General features: G+C 38.9%; 2 protein-coding genes across 4 annotated transcripts in view; one reads left to right on the top strand and one right to left on the bottom strand.

Annotated features, from left to right (window-relative positions):
* The window catches only part of LMLN (leishmanolysin like peptidase), a 59,035-nt gene extending 55,660 nt beyond the window's left edge, over positions 1 to 3,375 (top strand). For all 3 annotated transcript variants that reach the window (XM_058194837.1, XM_058194854.1, XM_058194870.1), the window contains one exon: positions 1,136 to 3,375. In XM_058194837.1, coding sequence (XP_058050820.1) covers positions 1,136 to 1,174 — 39 coding nt within the window. In that variant the 3' untranslated portion in view covers positions 1,175 to 3,375. The remainder of the gene's footprint in view (positions 1 to 1,135) is intronic.
* Positions 1 to 5,268, bottom strand: part of LOC131204079 (glycerol-3-phosphate dehydrogenase 1-like protein) — a 39,169-nt gene extending 33,901 nt beyond the window's left edge. The window contains exon 1 of the mRNA XM_058194937.1: positions 5,068 to 5,268. Coding sequence (XP_058050920.1) covers positions 5,068 to 5,108 — 41 coding nt within the window. The 5' untranslated portion in view covers positions 5,109 to 5,268. The remainder of the gene's footprint in view (positions 1 to 5,067) is intronic.
* Between the last annotated feature and the right edge of the window lie 15,253 nt (positions 5,269 to 20,521).

Raw genomic sequence — 20,521 nt, forward strand, 5'->3', positions numbered from 1 at the left:
CAAGGAAAAGTGACCGGCCCAAAGTCATCAAGCTAGCTTCCATTCTTTTGTAAAACTAGGATCAGGCTGACCCAACTTTATCACTGCACTAGCTTGGTTCTTCAGCTCTTACGTATTACTGGAAAAGATCAGATTGTTCTCTACAAACAAGGTCATAAAAGTCACAGAGTTTCATATGCTAATTCAAGACAAGCCTGGAAATTGCAATTTGAAAAAAACCTTTTACATTTTTTTGGGGAGGTAACTGATGGTGTGGGTGCAGGGCAGTGATACCTGAGCAGACAAAGGAGAATCTTTAGTACTTTGCCAAATTTGTAGGGTTTGGGACTTTTATTAAAATAGCTTAAGACTATTAGAAATCTAAGGCACTTATTATGCATCTTCTTTTTTTAAAAAAATGCAAAATTGTGTACTAAGATGATTCAATGGTTTTTGCTGAACGAAAAGGGCTAAAGACTGAATGTGAATCTCTGGCCACAGACCACTCAATGCTGCGGCATAGACATATTTTTAGAAGTAAATTCCAGAATTTAGTTGTAATAGGTGATGGCACCTGAATGGTGCTATATGGGCTTGGAAGCTAAGCAAAGCTGGGCCTGGCCAACGCTTGAAGATTGTGGGAAATTGTATCATTGTGTTAATGAAGTTGTTCAACTCAAGGGAGAACTCATCTCTGCTTCCTAGAATCTAATCGCTTCTGCATCTCTGATGATTGTGCAAAGATCATCAGTAGCAAGGGTAGGTTCCACTTACCTTTGCTACCAGTTCACAATGGGAGCGTGCGGCACTTCTGCGCATATGCAGAGCATTCGTGATGATGGCCAGGTGGGTGGGCGGAGCCTCCTGCCAACATTATTACCAGTTCACAAGATCCGGACCAAACCAGTAGCAACCCACCACTGATCAGTAGCTCTCTTCATCATTATTGATGACCACAATGATAAGCAGTATGTTTCTGTCATTCAGGAAACTTTTAATTTTTTTCTAAAATAGGGACTTCTGCTGTACCAAGAGATTGCCAGAGGCCACATTTAATTTTTCCAAAAAAAAGAGAGGGGGGAAAGATATAAAAAATTAAAAATTGGGGGTTTATTTTAAAATTTTGTTTGGGCTTTTTGTTTGTTTTGTTTTGCAGAGTGGGTGCCCTTATCTAGTACAACTTGTTCCTGATTGAAAATTTTTCTTCTGCTTGGATGACCACATGGCCAACTTTAGAGGTTAACCCTTTCACTGATGGCCTCTTCAGTTTGTACACGCACAAATCTGCTTCGAAGAGAAAATACCCAAAGAAGAAAGAAGGAAGCTTTGCAGCTGGTATCAATATTGAAATTAGAAGGAGGAGTTCTGGATGACGTCGTGGTGAGATCAGACGTGAGGAGCAGGTTTCCATGCGTCCGAGCCAAGTTCTCCCTGTTAGAGGGCTCCGAAAGGAGCTAAAGACACCCTGTAGGGGAGGTGAAGAAAAGAGGGGAGCCCTGCAGGTCACCGAGAGCAGCAACTCTTCCACTCGACTCAGGGTTTCTTCCCTCTCATCTACAATGAGAAGAAGAGGGAGCCATCATGGCTGTCATGAAGCTGGGACATCCAAGGCAACAAAGAAATGTGCAGGAGTGGTGTAGATGAACAGTGACTGGAGTGGGGGAGAAAATTCCTTTTTTATTTAGACCCTAACTTTAAAAGAAAAAAAAGAGGAAAATCCAGGAAAAGAAACTCTTAGAATTATTTCTTAAAGTGCAAACAACCATAGACAGAAAAATCCTAGAAAAAAACCAAAAGGAAGAAACTAAAGGGACAAAAGCTTTAGCTTTTAAAACATAGAAAATTGGACTTTTAAACTGGGTAGGCATTGTTTTGGAAAGGCATTATAAAATGCTGGAACTATCTACTTGAATAGCCAACTTTATGATTACCGGAGACTCTATTGTGAGAATAAGGAAGACTCTTAAATAAAGTAAAGTAAAGTGACTATTGAGTAAGGGCAGGACTTACTAAAATAAGACAAGAAGCTCCACCAGGGGGAAATAAGTGAAATTTCAAAAGAAATGGAGTTGATGTTTCAAAGCATTAGGGATACTATGACAAAGAATCACAGAGATATAAAGAACCTATTGAAAGGCATAAATGGGAAAATAGAAAATATCCTGCAACGGATAATGAATGAAGATCAAAGAGTCCAGGATAGAGAGGAGACAGTAGAAGAATGGAGGAAAAGACAGAACAGACAAACCAGCAAATAAAGCAAGAAGATGAGAAGGAGAAGACAATAAAGATAATAATGACTGATGAAATAAACCAAGAGGAAAGTACCTTAAGAGATTTAAAAATAGAATCTGATAACCTGGAAGATACTTTTGAAAGGGAGATAGGGGCATAATAATATAATAGGATGATTGGTACTAGAATGGCGTACTGAGACTTTGAATAACCAAATAATGAAAAACTATGCCTTAATATAAACATGTGTATTAACACTTGGGTTAGTAATGGTGGCCTGACGAGAAGCTAGAATAGAGGTAAAAATAAGAAATAGGGGAAATATTAGCAAATATAATTTTTATATAATAGAATATAAGTAATAACTAGATGGAAAGATTAGAGGTTGAAAGATGGTATTACTATGTACGTTTAATAATATCATCGGCATTAAAATGGAACACTGAAATATTGAACTACTCTAAAACAAACATAATATAATTGTATATTATGCATGCATAATATAGGATTATATAAGCTTGATTAATTTAACAAATATTATTATTATTATTCTATTTATATCAAAATGAATTATACCCAGATGCCACACTTTTCATGTATTGATAATGATGTATATTTAAAAACAAAAATCCAATAAAACTTTTTTAAAAAAATATTGAGACTGAAAGTAAATGGAGCAAGTAAACTGGAGGAAGCTGGAACACGTTATCAACAGATCAAGAAAGTCTATCAGCTGCTGGGCAAAAGCCTTCAGATACCCGTAATGCATAGAGTTACATGATTTTCTTCAAGATTGAATAATCATTTAAGCAAAACAACACTGCCTTCAGAATGTGGATTTCTGGGAGAATGGCCAAATTGGATGTCTGGTTAACAAAGCTCTTCTATTGTATAGTAGAAATGTAAAGCTTTATGTAAACTGAAAGATGATTAACAGAGACTTCATGAAAAGAGCAGGGTGGGGTAAAATCAAGAGAAAAATGGATTTACTCAGTGTAAACATTATTAAAGACTCAGCTTGTAAATCAGGTATTATCAACTGAAAATATGTAATAAGTGTTAACCCACGGGAGTTTGCTGCCTGGGACAAAAAGTTTATAATCAAGTTATTTTGGGACCTGGAACTGTCCCAAAGAGCCAACAAACAGATATCAGAGAAAGCTGCCTTTAATGTTAGAAGTTCTCTATTATTTTTCTGTTAAGTTGCAGATTTCAAAAACTCACTTTAAGCTGACTTTCAGAATTAACCAATAAGGTTACAAATAAAGAAATGATATAAATTGTGGCTGCAGTATGGCACTTGGTCCCTTCCAAAACAAATCAACTATATCCCTCCTAATCCCTTTTTGAAGTATAGGCACATTTCTGGATTCAGAAGCTAAGAAAGTTTGAGCCTGGTTAATATTTATTTAGATAGGAGACATATAAGGGATGCTAGTAAGCTCCATTATTTTCTTCTTGTTTTATTCCATTCATGCCTGTCCTTTTTTTAAAAAAAAAATGTAAATTAAATTGTAAATTTTTAGTTGCTTGGTTCTCCCCCCACCCCATATCTATAGATGAATAGCACTGTTAATCCAAAACAGAAGCAATGTCTCCCTGTCCCATATAAATCATCTGGAATGGATTGACTTTTACAAGAGATGTTTTATCAAAACGTCATAACAAGACATTGCACTTCCCTCTGGGGTTCTCTTCAAACTCTTTAAGAATATATTTGATATCTCATCTGGTACACAATTCCAATCCTTGTAAACACCTTCAGAGGAAATTTAATATCCATATCTATATAGTGTCTTTATGTATCATTGTCATAGATATCATTAAACTGAATTTCCAGTTCATTGTGATCTTATGTTTTTTGGCTTCACTCAACATTATGTGATTGTTGGGTCAACAAAATTATAAAGAAATGAGGGAGGTTCTTGAAGTTTGTGAAGGAAAGGTGCACAATAGTATATATTTTAATGAAATATTTGGAAACGTTTAAAAAAATCCATGCTCATCACCACTAGAAAGAACATTTATTTCCTGAGTACAGAATAATAGATAAAGGATACTCAAAGAATAATTTAACAACCAGAAGTCTGGGAATATCTTAAAAACTAATACATGCCCAGCGGTGCAAGGTTTCATGAATCTCAATGTGAGTGGGCAAGAATGTGTGAATCCCAAAATAATTTTGTCAGTAGTTGCAATTTCTAAGTTAGTTAGTACCACACTCTGTACTTCCTACATTTCATTTCCCCATTTGCCCACTATTTCCTCCCCCACCCCCAAAGACAGATGTCATCCTGTCCAGGAAAGCAGAGGCCTTAATAAATGTGTTCGTTCTTCAGATGCCACCAAAAAAATGGATGATTTCACTGCAACAGACCCCAGTTGGACCCCCGCAGGAGGCCGCCCAAACACTATACATGGTAAAGGAACGCGTAACTGGGATGGGCGGGGGAAAGGGGGACGCGGATTGTGTAGATTAGAAGGTGTCGCTATTTTCTCAGGTGTGTGATGAACGTCGGGGAAACGGGCGCTGCCTGAAGAGTGATCTGACCAAAAACTGGCCGCCTGTAAAACTCGCGCCTTCCTTTGGGGAGGGGGGAAAAAAAAGATGCAATCCTCGTTCGCCCTGATCGCCTGACAGGGGAGGCAGGGATCAGTTCTCCCTCTTTCGCTTCATAAAAGAGACCGGAGGCGATCTTTCTCCGCCGTCCCGCCCCCCCCCCAACCCTGGAAACCTCAAGCTGAGCTCCCGGGAAGTGGCAAAAGCAGAGAAAGAGGGAGCTCTCAACAGGTCGGTTACCCCCTCCCTTCCCACCCACCAACCCCCCTCCCACTGGCGTCCGTGATTCTCACCAATTGCCGGATCCGATGATGCAGACCTTCAAAGGAGGCATGGTGTCGGCGGTGTCGGAGGCGCTGACGGTCCCGCGGTTGGGATCTCTCGGAGCGCCGCAGCTGCCACCGGCTCACTCAGCGTCGAGTCGTGCGCTCCTCCGCTCGGAGCGCCTTGACGGTGGCTTTGACGCCCGCCCACCTGGAAGCCGCGCCCGCCGCTTCGTCCCGTAGATCCAGCCCGCAGGGGAGGGAAGGCGGCCCTGCCGACCAACGAGAGAAGAGCGGAATCAGAGCGAGCCCGGGGACCGAGGCCGGAGAGAAAGGCGGGCTCGGTCTCCGCTGGTTGCCCGTGGTTGGAGCCAAGCGTCCCCCAAGGATGGTGGGATCCTGGAGGGGAAGTGGAGCAGCCTAGTGGGAAAGGAGCAAGAGAATAGAATAGCACAAGGAATGTGTCTTGGTGCATACGCTCTCAATGTACATAAAAGAAAAGAATCATAAGGTATAACACTTAATGGTAGTCATAGGGTATAAATAAGCAATCAGGAAACAATAAATCGTAAGGATAGAAGCAACAAAGTTACAGTCATACAGTCATAAGTGGGAGGAGATGGGTGATGGGAAGGATGAGAAGATTAATAGTAGCGCAGATTTAGTCAATAGTTTGACAGTGTTGAGGGAATGATTTGTTTAGCAGAGTGATGGCGTTCGGGAAAAGACTGTTCTTGTGTCTAGTTGTTCTGGTGTGCAGTGCTCTATAGCGTCGTTTTGAGGGTAGGAGTTGAAACAGTTTATGTCCAGGATGTGAGGGGTCTGTAAATATTGTCACGTCCCTCTTCTTGATTCGTGCAGTATACAGGTCCTCAATGGAAGGCAGGTTGGTAGCAATTGACCATAACGGGAAAGGAGGCGGGGGCAAATATAAAACACGAAAGGGCTGCTTGTGCCGCCTTTTGGGTTTTGTGCCTGCTGGAGAGAGGTGGCAGGAAGGTAACAAACAAGCATATGTGTCCAGGATGTGGCCAGGAGTCTCTTCCCGTTAGGGATGTGGTGGTGCGGGGGGGGGGGAGGGAGGGAGGACTCTCATTGTATCAAGAGGGCGGCAGAAGCGGTTCTTGGCTTAGTTAAGGCGCCACTAGGTAGAATAAGGTAGAATGGGCACCAACACACATACTCGGACACACACAGACACTGGCAAGAGCAAGAGCACACCCTCCTCTTGGGGGGTCGAGTCCCAGCTGTGCTGTTCCCTGCCGAGAGTGACGGAGCAGCCTATGGTTGCACACCTTCCAACTTTGTCCAGTGGAAGGATTGGCGTTTCCCTCTCGTGCCCGTGGCAGCAAAAGGAGCGAGAAACAGATGGTGGGTGGGTGTGCGCGCGCGCGCGTGCCTGCTTGGAATTCTTCGAGCCTTTCGTGGTTCACTTAATTAGGTTCCACGAAGGTTGAACTTTGCTGCCAGGAGTCCCTGAGTCTAACTTGGGATGGTGAAGTTTTTTACATTCGGGGAACTGGAGTGGAGTTCACTTTATCGAGACAATCCTACTGCGGAAGAATGAAGGTTTAACCATGTTTTTATTGCAACTTGTGTATTTCAATCGCAAATGTTCAAAGGATATTGACTATTCTCCAGAAACACCAGATACTTTGTTTGTTAGATTTATATCCAGCCTTTTCCCCACCCCATGAATTCAAAATGAAATCTTCAAGTTATGTAAGTAAGGAACCTCTGAGGAAGGTTAGATTGAGAGGAATTGTCTCAAAGACATCCAATAGGTTTCCAAGCCTGAGGGGTTGATTTCCCCCAGTTCAACGTCTCAACAACCACATTATACTGAATCGTGTGGCACAGTAACATCCCAAATTGAAAAATGACAATTACGTTGAATAATTACAATTTCTACTGTACAGCATTTCAAACCAGTCTCTCTAAGGGAAAGAGAAAGTCTTTTATAGATTCTGATTTCAGCTTAAATATTCTGAAACTAGATGAAGTATCAGATTGGAAGATAAAGAACCCGTAAAAGGCATTGAGAAACAGGGCAAAGGACAGAAAACATTGGAAGACACCAGTGGGATTTTTTTCTTCTTCTTCCTAGTATTTTCCTGCAAATGCAGGGCCAACAACCCAGTGTTGATCCACTAATTGCAACAGGAATTGATTGACTGTAGTGTCTCCAGAGTCTGATATAGGCTAAGAGAGTGTGATTGGCCCAAAGTCACCCACCCTGCTTTCATGCCTCAGGTGGGACTAGAACTCAGTTTTGTGGTTTCTACCCTGTGGCTTAAAAACCACTAAATTATCTCTTTAACACTGGAAGACCCCAGTATCAGCCTATGTTAAGGCTGATCAGTATCAACAAAGTAATTTTCTGCTGAAGCTACAACACATTGCCTACAGCTTCTCCCCCCACCCCTCTAGATTCTAATTTCCAACCAACACAATGGAAGTGTGGTTGATTAGGGAAGATGAACTAAGGGTTGGGACTCAAACAGCCTTCCACTACTTGGCATGGCCATGTCTGCATGTCACCTGCCTGGAAAACTGATCTGGACTATCTGAAAGTACAACTCTGCTTGTAGAGCATTTTACTAGAGGAAGGATGAGAGAGATTTTTTTTTCTCTTACCCTGTCTTTTAGATTCCTGGTCCTGGGGATTTGTTGTCTACACTGACATTTTCAGAAAAGCATTTATCTGCACCATTCAATGGCATTTTCATGTCTCTGCTTTTTAATCTATTATAAAGGAAGGCAGATTGGCTGAATGAGTCATAGGGTGCTGCAACACCAACAGATAATTAGCTTGTGGGGGCGCAAAAGCTACGCTTTCTTTAATCTCACTTATTAGGACAGGCTAGTTGCGATAAAGAACCCGTAAAAAGGCATTGAGAAACAGGGCAAAGGACAGAAAACATTGGAAGAGAATTCACTGATTAGCTTCAACGCCAGTCACACTGACATATTTTTTGTTTGGTATAATTTCATTCAAACACATTTGCTTGGCTTTTAAGAAAAAAATCTTTGAACTTCTTAATAAACTTGATCTGACATGGGAAAGGAAATGCCCTTATTGAGTGATCTAGAACCAGTTTGGTTAAGGCCCCAGGGTAGAAAGGGAAAGACCATGAGTTCATGTCCTGTCTTACCCATGAAAACTAGCTGGGTGATTTTGGGCCAGTCTCAGACCAACCTACCTCACAGAGCTGTTTTTGTGAGGAAAATAGGAGGAGAAAAGTGCATTGAGTATGTTTGCCATCTTGAGTTATTTGTAAAAAGAATAACGGTGGGATACAAATTGAATAAATTACATTGCGTTCTGTTGGGGTGCTTGTCTTCTCTTCACAGAATCCTCAATTATTAAGCTGGGCTGACCTCTTTAGTCCCAACTGGGGTATCCAGATGCTCTCACCTGCCAAATCCATGTCTCTCTATATCAGATTAAAGTTGCCAGTTAAAGAATCCAAACTCTGTTTCCAACAGTGGCTAGAATTTTATATTCCAGAAGTATAATATAAAATATATCACAATCTATTCCCTTGACATCCTAGCCAAACTCTTTCATTCAAAAATTCCATTCCTATTCATATTATATACTTTCATTCAAGATTATAGTTTCTTTCTAGAGCCTTAATCAAAATCCTTTAATATTGCTTACTTACCCCTTGAGTAAGATGAATAAACATCAGTCAAAGTTTGGACACTTTTTCCTCATCTCTTTCAAACATTGTTTTAGATCAGGGATCTCCAAATCTGGCAACTTTAAGACTTATGGACTTCAACTCACAGAATTCCCCAGCTGACTAGTCTTAAAGTTGCCAAGTTTGGAGATCTTATTTTAGATAAATGGAAATTCTAATCCACATTAATGGCTGCAAATATGAAAATGAGACTGTGGTGTAGTTAATCCATGTTAATAAGCCTGAAACAAGCAGTTCAACTTTTGTTTTTCTGGTGCCCATATTTCAATAATACACCTGCAAATTAATGACGTGTTGGGATATGATTATGTATCTCTATACATAATAATTTGCTAAACCAAAAATGGAATTAAATAATATGCCAAATTACAGAATGTACTTTACATACAACAATGGCTGGCTAATAAATCAGAACAAAACAAGTGAAACTGATGAAACATCTGGCAATTTGTTAGCCTGAGGTGCCCTCTGGGCATATGTGAAAAAGGCAAGATGGTACAAACTGTTATGTTCCTTTTACCCTTTTATCATATTCATATTTTTATTTTGTATTACATTTATATTCTACTTTTATTTTCTGCAGATCAAAGCAATCTATATGCCTGATAGAGCAGTGGCTGAAATGCAGTATTGCAGGCTAATTCTGCCAACTGCCAATCGTTTGATTCTGATTGGCTTAAGGTTGATTTAGCATTCCATCCTTCCAAGGAGGAGGTCAGTAAAATGGGGGCCCAGATTGTCAGGGGCAATAGGCTGATTCTCTAAATCACTAAGAGGGGGCTGTAAAGCATCCTAAAGCAATATGTAAATCTAAGTGCTATTGCAAAGAGCTATTATTATGCTACCTCCTATTTTTCCCATAATAATCCTATAAGGTTGGTTGGACTGAGAAAGAGTGACTGGCCCAAAGCAGAGGTGGTATTCACTTACCTTTGCTACCGGTTTGTAAATGTGAGCACACGCAGAGCGTCAAAAATGGGATGTGATGACGTCTGGGCGGGTGGGCAAAGCCTCTTGCAGCTGCCGCTCCCGGTTCGCGTGAACTGGATAGAACCGGCTGAATACCACCACTAGCCCAAAGTCACTTTGCTGGTTTTTGTGAGTAAGGGAAAATGAGAAAGCACAGTGTTCCCCTTTCTAGCTCAGCACACCAACTGAACCACCTGATCGGTTCTTTATGCCTCTCATGTGTGCCACAAATTAAAGGGTAACTTTTGATCACACAGTAACATCCACCATCTTGATTTTTTTTAAAAATCCCACTTGCAGATGGCCTGATGGGAAGCAAATTAATCATTATAATTGTTGTGACCCAGAACAATTAAATATAAATTGGTATAAAGCAACTGTGTAAGCTTGCCCACCTAGGAAGAAGCCCCACTGAACTCTACAACAGGGCCATATAATATGCCAACCCAACATGTGCATGCATATAGACACCATGGTTTCAAAATTATGGGTTTTGGATTTGTGAAATGTATAGCCAAGTCAATTTTGACTTATTCAGTAAACCATGGCTTCATCCAAATCCTACCAAAACATTTCAGAATGTTACAGCAAAAGTGGCTATTTATTGAAGGAGCTGTGGTGCTGATGCAGTGGTTAGAATGTAGTATTGCAGGGCAAACTCTGCCCACAGCCAGGAGTTCAATCCTGGCTCAAGGTTGACTCAGCCTTCCATCCTTCTGAGGTCAGTCAAATGAGGACCAAGATTGTTGGGGGAAATATGCTGACATTTGAAAACTGCTTAAAGAGGGCTTAGAGCACTATGAGCCAGTATATAACCCTAAATGCTATTGCTAGGATCATTCTTATCATCCCCAGGCAGAAAAAATGTCTAATTAGTACACAATCACTGTAAGAGAAATTGACAGATGTTTTAAAGCTGACACCAGCCACAACATAGAAAAATGAACACAAGTAGTGCAAAATCGGAAGATGTAGAGAGAGACCTGGCCCATAGAATTGCCAAGAGTCCAACACGAATGAATGGATAACATCATCAAACTCACAGCTCTTTACACTATACAAAACCTATTCTTCAAACTAGAAAATCAGTGATGCTCATGTAGCATAAAGGAGTCTCATTCTGATCGAAGAAGGCAACAAACACAATTTTATCTGCTGTAGATTTCCACCCACCAATAATGCCTAAACCACATTACTATTCCTGCTCCCTCTCTCCTTACTCCCAGCATACATAGCAATTCCTGGCTAGCCAGGCATAGCACAGAGCCTTCCCAGCAGTTAATCTGCCAAATATCAGAGCCACAATTGAGGCCTGAGAAATTAAGTTAGAGTGGGAGGCATATGGCAGATGTAGAGATTCAGTGTTGCCATAGGAACTGGTGTACAAAAAAAATTACAAGTAGGAGTAGTAAGAGCAAAGCTGTTTGGTAAGTACAAGAAGGAGAAGAAACTCAATACATTGAATGTGGCTAATACAGTAATAGAAGTGACAAGGTTGGCATGAAAATTAATGTCTCCACCTCTATAACGTTAGTCTAAATAGGAATACTTTGATAAATGAAAAGGAAAATAATCCTTGAAATGAGCTCTTTTGCCACCTGTTTTTATTTATCCTTATTATTATTTTTAATTGCATTTATATCCCGCCCTTCTCCGAAGACTCAAGGCGGCTTACACTATGTTAAGCAATAGTCTTCATCCATTTGTATATTATATACAAAGTCAACTTATTGCCCCCAACAATCTGGGTCCTCATTTTACCTACCTTATAAAGGATGGAAGGCTGAGTCAACCTTGGGCCTGGTGGGACTTGAACCTGCAATAATTGCAAGCAGCTGTGTTAATAACAGACTGTTTTAGCAGTCTGAGCCACCAGAGGCCCTTATAATCACTGCCACTCGTTACACAATTCTGCCAACCATGGACAGGCTTCTTAATGCCATCACAAAGGAACTCCATGCTTAGTCTCTTCATCCAAGTCCTCATGATCCTTTCTACCTCTTCATCTGAATCAAACAGATATCCACAAAGCTATTTCTTCAATTTTGGGAAAAGACAGAAGTTGCATGGCACCAAGCTTGGGCAGTATGGCAGATGGAGTAAAATAGGGAGATCCAACTTTGCAATTGATACCTGGGTGGATCATGAAGTTCAGGAATGTCATGTTACATCAAATTGTCCTGTTGTTTCTAAACTCTCTTAATTGTTGCTTCTTATTTTTGAGGAGTGCATTCTGCTTACAGTGTAGTCGGGTTTAAGAAAATCCACCTATGTATCAAAAAACTATAACCATGAATTTTACTGAATGTCTATGGAGATTCTCAGTCATCCAGGTCGTGGTTGTCCCAAAGGTGGTCTTTCAAGAGGCAACTGGACTTTCCTGAGGTTTAGGTTTTGAATTCTTTCTTCAGAAATAGAACTTTGTGATGAGATTCCATAGAATAAAGCTTCATTTCCAGGCCATAATGGTATATCAGCTTTTAAAAAGGAATTGTAGAGCTATGGGCAATTTGTTACAAATTACAGTTTAGCATGTTCCTTACTTCAGCTGGGATCCACATGGAAAATGCTCAACCAGTGTTTTTCACACTTAGCAACTTCAATTTCCAACAGCCAGCATGGGAGTTCCAGCAGTCTACATCTTAAAAGTTGCCAAGTTTGAAAAACACTGTGCTAAATTGTTTACCATTTGATAATGTTTCCATTGAATCAAGCTCAGATTTTGATTGCTACATGTCCACATCCATGTAATTTTCTTAGCACCAATATGGTAGTGACCTGCAATTGTGTTTGTTGTTAACTTCCTAGTTTACTTTTCAGTTCTGCAGTGTTTCCAAATGGTAAACTTTGCTTCGCTTTTTCAAGAACAGCAAAGATCAGCTACTGATGACCCCTGCTGGGCTTTATCTTATGGTAGTTTTCACTACACTAAGTGGATAATTAAGTATAGGGAGCTGTACCTATGAAATTAAAGCCAGTATTCCTTTCTTTTCCATTGAGATACAAACTACTGTGAAATGCTCTGATGAATCATTTGATTTAAAAAAAACAACCCAATATCTGTAAAGGTTAAGATTTATAAAGGATTATAAAAGTCTGTAGAAATCCAGATTAAAGTCTACTAGATCCGAAAACTCACTGACCATCTTTAGACCAGTCATTTCTTCTTAGCCCAATTTACCCCACAAATCTGTAGTGGGAAAAACTGGAGCAGAAATGTTGTATATACTTTTTTGAGCAAGAGTGGGTAAATAATTTTCCTAAGGGGCCACATGAGAAACGGGGATCGTTGTAGATAGTTGAACCAAAAGGCTGAACTTAATTCTGCTCAATATTAATTTTATCACTTTATAAAAAGCAGTAAATTATATGGTTTTGAAGCTGCATCAAATCTACATTTGATTTCTAATTTCTAGTTTGGTTCTGCAACCCAGCAAGACAGACACAGACTTCAGAGGATAATTAGAACTGCAGAAAAAATAATTGCTACCAACCTGCCTTCCATTGAGGACCTGTATACTGTACGAGTCAAAAAGAGGGCTGTGAAAATATTTACAGATCCCTCACATCCTGGACATAAACTGTTTCAACTCCTACTCTCAAAATGATACTATAAAGCACTGCATATCAGAACAACTAGACACAAGAAGAGTTTTTTCCCAAACGCCATCACTCTGCTAAACAAATAATTCCTTCAACAATGTCAAACTATTTACTAAATCTGCACTACTATTAATCTTCTCATCGTTCCCATCTCCTTCCACTTATGACTGTAACTTTGTTGCTTATATCCTTACGATTTATACTATAATTGTTTCCTGATTGCTTAATTGTACCCTATGACTATCATTAAGTGTTGTAAGTGTTGTACCTTGATGAAGATATTTTTTCTTTTAGGTACACTGAGAGCATATGCACCAAGACAAATTCCTTGTGTGTCCAATCACACTTGGCCAATAAAAAAAAATCTATTATATTCTATTCTATCCTATTCTGATTGACCTCATGTGGACAGGGACAGCCAAAGGACTGGATGTATCTTGGGGGCTGTAAAATGCCCAGATTTAATCTTGATCTGAAGAAATTAAATATCAAAATACTCAAAGAGGTTTGTTCTTCCTTACTGGAGGTTGCTGTTTTTACTGGATTTACACATTATGCTAAACTGAAAAATATGTTCTCATAAACATATTTAGTCACGGAGTTTGATTAATGAGAACATAGGTCCTGCCATTTTAGCATCATCCTACATAGCCTCCTAACTTCCATTGTGGCTTAATTGAGATTCAATAGATGACTGGAATCTAGAATATTTTAATTATTCTATTATTTTAATTAGTCAAATTATTTTACAATTAAATTAAAATCTGAAACCAAACTTAGTTATTTCAGCTTCTGGTAGGAATGCTAGCAATGATGTTTGAATTCAGCCATTGTTTCTTGACTTGAACTGTGTTCTGTTGAATGCCAGTATTCCCCAAATAACTTGAAGCTGTTCCATGTCCTAATTCTAAAATCCAACATAAATTTTCTGGTAGAGTTGTTTCAGAATGAAATGGCCTATTTATTCATAAATGAAAATGTGATGATGGCAGAGTTCTTCTTAAATCCCACGTTGCGATAATGGGAAACGTCATCACTAAAACTTTGGAGAACGTTCATAGACAATATGAGCTGTTAAATGCAAAAGCTTTGAAGATCCCACTTCCTTTTTCCTCACCGTTATCTTTATGAAAATCTATTATCAACACTCATTGTGACCAAATATTGAAATAGGCAGAAAGCTGGAGCAACTTCCTTCTAACAAATTTCACTCCAGACAATGAAGAAATATGCCATCTTAAGTAAGCTTATGAAATGATACAGATCAGTAACTGATATATTAAAGGTAAGGAAAAATGTAAAAGTAAGAGGAAATCAACATTAATACTATATATCCCATTAAAAATAATATGGAGGTTGGCGTTTTGTTGCCTTGAAAAAAATTAACACTGACTCTGGTAGGTGTATTATTACCCTGCTGAGTATTTTGGAAACAAAAATGCTTTATTATTGTGTACTATAAATAAAGAATAATGTGATTTTGGACCTTACAAAGAATAATGATAATACACAATAATATCTATTGTGCATTATCCTGGACTTTACAAAAAATAATTTATTTGGCAAGAAATTTAAAGCTGTGGTGGCGCAGTGATTAGAATGCAGTATTGCAGGCTAATTCTGCTGACTGCCGACTGCCAGCAGTTTGATTCACTGGCTAGAGGTTGACTCAGCCTTCCATTCTTCCGATATGCTGACTCTGTAAATCACTTAGAGAGGGCTATAAAACACTATGAAGCAGTATATACGTATATAATATATACGTTATATTATATTATTGCTTTTGCTACTAAAATAGCAGAGATAGGATCCTTTCCAAGTTTTTGTCCTGAATGTTGTTAACTGCTCTGGGTGTTCTTTAGCAAACTGCTACCGTGGCCCTAGCAGCCATTTGTGTATGTGTGTGTATATTGATTACTGATTCACGGCAGCTACCTGGACAAGTTTTTGCAATTCTTGGCAAGGATTTTCAGAATTGGTTTGCTCTTGCCTGCTTCCCAGGGCTGAAGGAGAATAACTGGCCCAAAATTACCAAGTTGGCTTCATGTCTTAGGTAGGACTAGAACTCACAGTTTCTCAGCTTCTAGTCTAGTACAACAGGAGGGTCCATCTGTGTTCCCAGCATTTTTATCAGAATCTGTGACTTTTTTACTATGTAGCAAGCATGTGTTCTACAAATAGGACTTTCTACAGCATAAATTGCTTTACACATATTTCGTAGCTATCAGAAAGAAAAGAGTCCAACTGCAAATCAAAAGATGACAAAGCCAAAAATGATAACATGAGTCATGTCTCCAGTTCTTCTTGAATGTGCAAAAATCAGTGTGCCAAAATGCACATTGTAGTCTGTACATTGTATTACTTGTAGTCTGCAATACAATGTACATTGTAGTCTGACTATATTCAGATATGTACAAATGCATGCAAATGTCATTCTCAATATGTGGGAATCACTTTTGTATCCTAATGGTTTTAGAAAATTTCTGTGCCACAAAATTAATTTTGCCATTGAGTTTGGAATGTTCTCCCATAACATTTGAGGTTGGTGGTAAAAAAGTTATTTTTATCTGCAAATGCAACTTTTACCCGTTTCTCAGAAGTGTCATGCCTCATGTTAGAAAATCTCTTAACTGTCTCAGTTATTTTCCTAATTTTTAAATAAATTTTGTATCTTCCATCTCTTATTACAGCAGATAATCAGGGAAAGAAGATATCCTACTCTCAATTTCATTTCCTAATCCGAATCAACCCTAATGTAAGTGTCCAGTTCATAAAAGAAAAGTATCTATGAATTTGTATCAGTAGCTCCTAGATGCATGGTGAGCAGAAGTACGCCTAAACCCCTCAAATTAAGTGTAATAACATTTGAGGCTTCCTTATGCCTCAAAGCTTCATGCAGTTCTTGAGAATCTTAGATGTGGTTTACAAAAGTTCCTCTGTCCAAGGCCATTGGAAAGGTTGGCTTCATTATAAGAAGGTAAAATATTAAAATCTCAAAAAGCTGTCTAAGTTTCTGTCTATTCATTCTTATACTAAACAAAATCAAGCCAGGGTTATTTTGCATTATTTTTCCTTAAAAGGAGATCATCTTTTCTAGAAGCCATTCTAGAATGGGCACCTGTTAATTCTTCCCCTATATATCAAAATCAGCTAAATTCCTTTACTTGACATTATTACTTTATTAAATTGTGGAAACTGCATCAGGCATGTCATGATGCAAATGATGTAATATACATGATTAATGTCCTACCGTATGTATACATAACAGGTGGGGTGTCACTGCTCCTACCCAAGACATTATGACCATAGCAACCTCCAAATTTTTGACCATGCTTTCGGCTGCTTTGTGGCCAAAAGCATCTCTATATACAGACTTCCTGGCTATGCCTGCTTATTTTCACCAAGTGGCAGTAGTGATGAGCTATTCATTTTGAATTTATGGGCAGAATATTCAAGCTTAAATAAGAATACTTTTCCAGGAGAAAAAAACAGACTTGGGTAACTTCATCCTCTACGAGGCTATATTTTATTCCTTCGTACCTACAAATGTCTACTGTAAACTCTCTAAAGACTAAAAACTTCGTCCACTCAGAGAGCATCACAGCAGAATAGGCCATACCCTTTGGCCCATAGAGGCCAAAATAATTTTTAAAAATGCAAATCTATTAGCAAAATAAAACAAAAACCCTCCAAAACCTTGTATGTGCCTGGCTTAGGATGCTGTATGACCATCACCATAGTAACCTGGGATTCTTTTAATTAATTATTTAGAATTTGTGTTGATTGCTGTCAACTGCCTTGACAAGTCTTGACAGTATTTCAAAAATAATTTGTCATTATCATTTTCCAAGAGCTGACAAATGGCTTCATGCCTAAGGTAGCAGGAGAACCCAAATCTCCCAGTCTGGTCTCTTAACCACTACACTAAACTGCCTGTCTACCTAGGAATAAGCTTCATTAAATCAGTACTTCGTCTTGTTTAGAGTTGACGTTAAACTTTAGCTATTAATTAGAAATGCAAACAACCTTGCCATGAGATGAAGAAAATTATCTCAGATGTTTTTCTTGTTTACTTGCTTTAATACTACTTATACTAAATGAGCAAGATTGCAGTCTTAATATTTTATTTTAATCTATATAACTACAAATCTTATTTCAGGAAGTACAAAAAAGATCTTAAAATTAATGAACTGCAATACTTTAAATCATTCACATTTGCGTATGAACATTCTCACAACCTATTTATCATCTTCTAGAAAGTGCTTAACTACAGTCATTGGCTAGTGATGTGACATATAAATGAACAGCAGGCATAATTTCTAGTTAACACTACATGAATTTGGAATCAACAAGTGCCCTTAGTTTCAAATTTTGGTTAACTAGTAACTGGGTGAACACGTGCATAATTACTGAATACTTCTTCAATTGTGGTGGTCCAACTCATTGACAGTTGAAAGTCTTGAACTATATAGCAAACGCTTACTAGCAGAATGAAATATATTAAATTTCATGAGATAAGAATTTGATAATATTTACTTGTCTTAGATGTAAAACAGGCTCAACAGAACTAGTAATAAGTCCTTATAACACAGGGGTCTCCAACCTTGGCAACTTTAAGCCTGGAGGACTTCAGGCTTAAAGTTGCCAAGGCTGGAGACCCCTGTTATAACAGATCAGTCAGATTTGTCTTGCTATAAAATGCCTTATTTTTCCTTGGCTCCACCCAGCAAAGCTTGTTAATTTGAATCTGCATCCTAGTAGCTTCCTTATTATTAAATATACTGGTATTTTTAGTATGTCTATTACCATAATTATATAGCACACTTTAATAGTAGATTAGAGTAGTAGATCATCAAACTTTTAATGCATTTCCCTGCTATAGCTACCCCGTAGCTCCTATAGGAGCCTATATCTACTCCTGTAATAATTTTTATTCAGAAGAGGCCAATTATGGCTGACATAATTCAGCACTACTGTAGTCTAACATAGTAGTCTGACATAGTGATATCTGAACTACTGAAGCAATATAAAAGAATATAGCATGAAGGCATATAAAAACAGTACTTACTTTCTTTAATATATGTGCTTGCAAGTAAATGTCTGTATTATTTATTCATTTTGTTTGATATAAATATACATTAACACAATAAAACACAGTAGAAGTCAACAAAATAAATAATGTGAAGCATTCTAAATAGGAAAGGCAGCATAAAAAGCTAATGAGGAAGCAATTCCAGAATTTGGCCAAATATCATAAACAGGAAGATTCCCACTTGAAAACAGCCATGACTGAGGGGAAAAAAGCAGTACTAGAAATTTTGGATACCAATATTGTTAAAAACTATGCAGTATTCAAAGTATTTATGTTGTGGTGAATTATATCTTTCTACCTACCTACTTGTCATAAAACTTTAAACTGACCATGGGACATAAGAAAATTAGCTTGGCTGATAAACACTGGCTGAGTTTATGCATTGTATGGACAGTTAATTATCAGATTTTAGTGCGATGTCTGAAATGTATTCAGGAGAATAAACTTCCTTTCAGTAAAGGGGCGTGCATAAGTGCACCAGTGTGCCTACCATCCCTGTCCTAATGTTTTCTTTTACTCATACCCTTTTCATGTCTTTATAATTATGTTTACACTTCTATCTGTCATAAAATACATGCTTGATGAAATAAATAAATAAAAATAAATAAATAAATAAATAAATAAGGTTGATACCAATTCAGGGAAGGGGCTATGGGGAAGAACAACTCTGATAGCAATGGAGCACCTCTCCTATTGATACTTCTATTGCCTGCATAAAGAAATTTCCACTATTGTAACCGGCATCAGCAGGGTGTTTTCATTAGCAACAGGCCCATAAGGAGGCTCCTGCAATTGTGGGAAGCATCAGATTCAGTGATTTCAAACCCCCTGCATTCAGTTCGCAGCCTATGCCAAACTGGTACAGGCAGAAAGCATGTTTCCAACTGACGGTTTTAAGAGAAGAACGCTTTTTTTTTTTTAAAAAAAAGATAGATTCGGGAAGTTTTAGAGCAGGGGTAGTCAACCTTTTTATACCTACTGCCCACTTTTGTATCTCGGTTAGTAATAAAATTTCCAGTTCAGGGGGAGATGCGCAAGCTATTCTGGGACGAGGCTCTTTTGTTTGCGGTCGCACTATAGCGCCATTTAGTTTCACTTACGTAACGTGAACTAAACTTATACGCGGGCGATACTAATTGTATATTTTCAGAAATATAAATTGTCACGGGGAATTTTATGAAAAACTAATGAAAATGTTTTTAAATAATGCTATGAAAATTGTTCAATTAAATTTTAAAAAAAGGAAAGTGCTTCAGTATTGGACAAACCCTACCGCCCACCATGAAAGCTGGAACACCCACTTGTGGGCAGTAGGGACCAGGTTTAACTACCACTGCTTTAGAGAGAGCATATGATATTCTGCTACGAACCTTCCTACTCTGTGGGCTACTGAAGGCAGCGTTTGTAAAATGACCAACCATTTCGATCTGCATTTTGCGGGGCTTTAATTAAATACATTAATTTATTAGAAACTACTTCCCAGTTTTTTTTGTTTTTTTTTTTAAAAAGGGTTCTGCAATATTTGACACACAAAAAAACACACACCCCCGTGCTTACCCAATTGCATCTTTCCTGAGCTGTATAGTCTCTAGAGAGGCTATAATTGTAGTACCGTTGCATATATCTTGCAAAAAAAACCAAACCACCACAAAGACCCTTTAAAAAATAAAAAAAATAAAATAAAAGCACGGCTATTTAAAACTGATTTTCTGGAAGGCGAAGCTAATATGAGATACCGGTGGGGCGGGGGGACGACGAGCTCGGTCCAGGAAAGAGGGCTACACAGGAAAGGACCCACCCCCTTCGCGAGCTCTGAAACTCCCCCACCCCCGAGACCTTTCCCCTCCTTCCTTCTCCACCACGTTGTGGCCAGAAAGCTATCACGTGCAGGGACGGGAGCTGCAAGCCCGACCGAAGGGCGACCTCGGTCCAAGGAGCCGCGTTTCACAGCCTCCGCCTCCGCACACAACCACACCCACACCCACCCTCCATCCCCCCCAAAATACGCACCTAACGTCCCTCCACCGCCCCCGATATACGCGCCCACGTTTCATGAAACAACCACGCATTGCATTTTGCACGCGCCAACAAAACGCGGGCGCTTATTTTCTCC

This window comes from Ahaetulla prasina, chromosome 1 (assembly GCF_028640845.1).
Source record: "Ahaetulla prasina isolate Xishuangbanna chromosome 1, ASM2864084v1, whole genome shotgun sequence".
Lineage (NCBI taxonomy): Eukaryota > Metazoa > Chordata > Lepidosauria > Squamata > Colubridae > Ahaetulla > Ahaetulla prasina.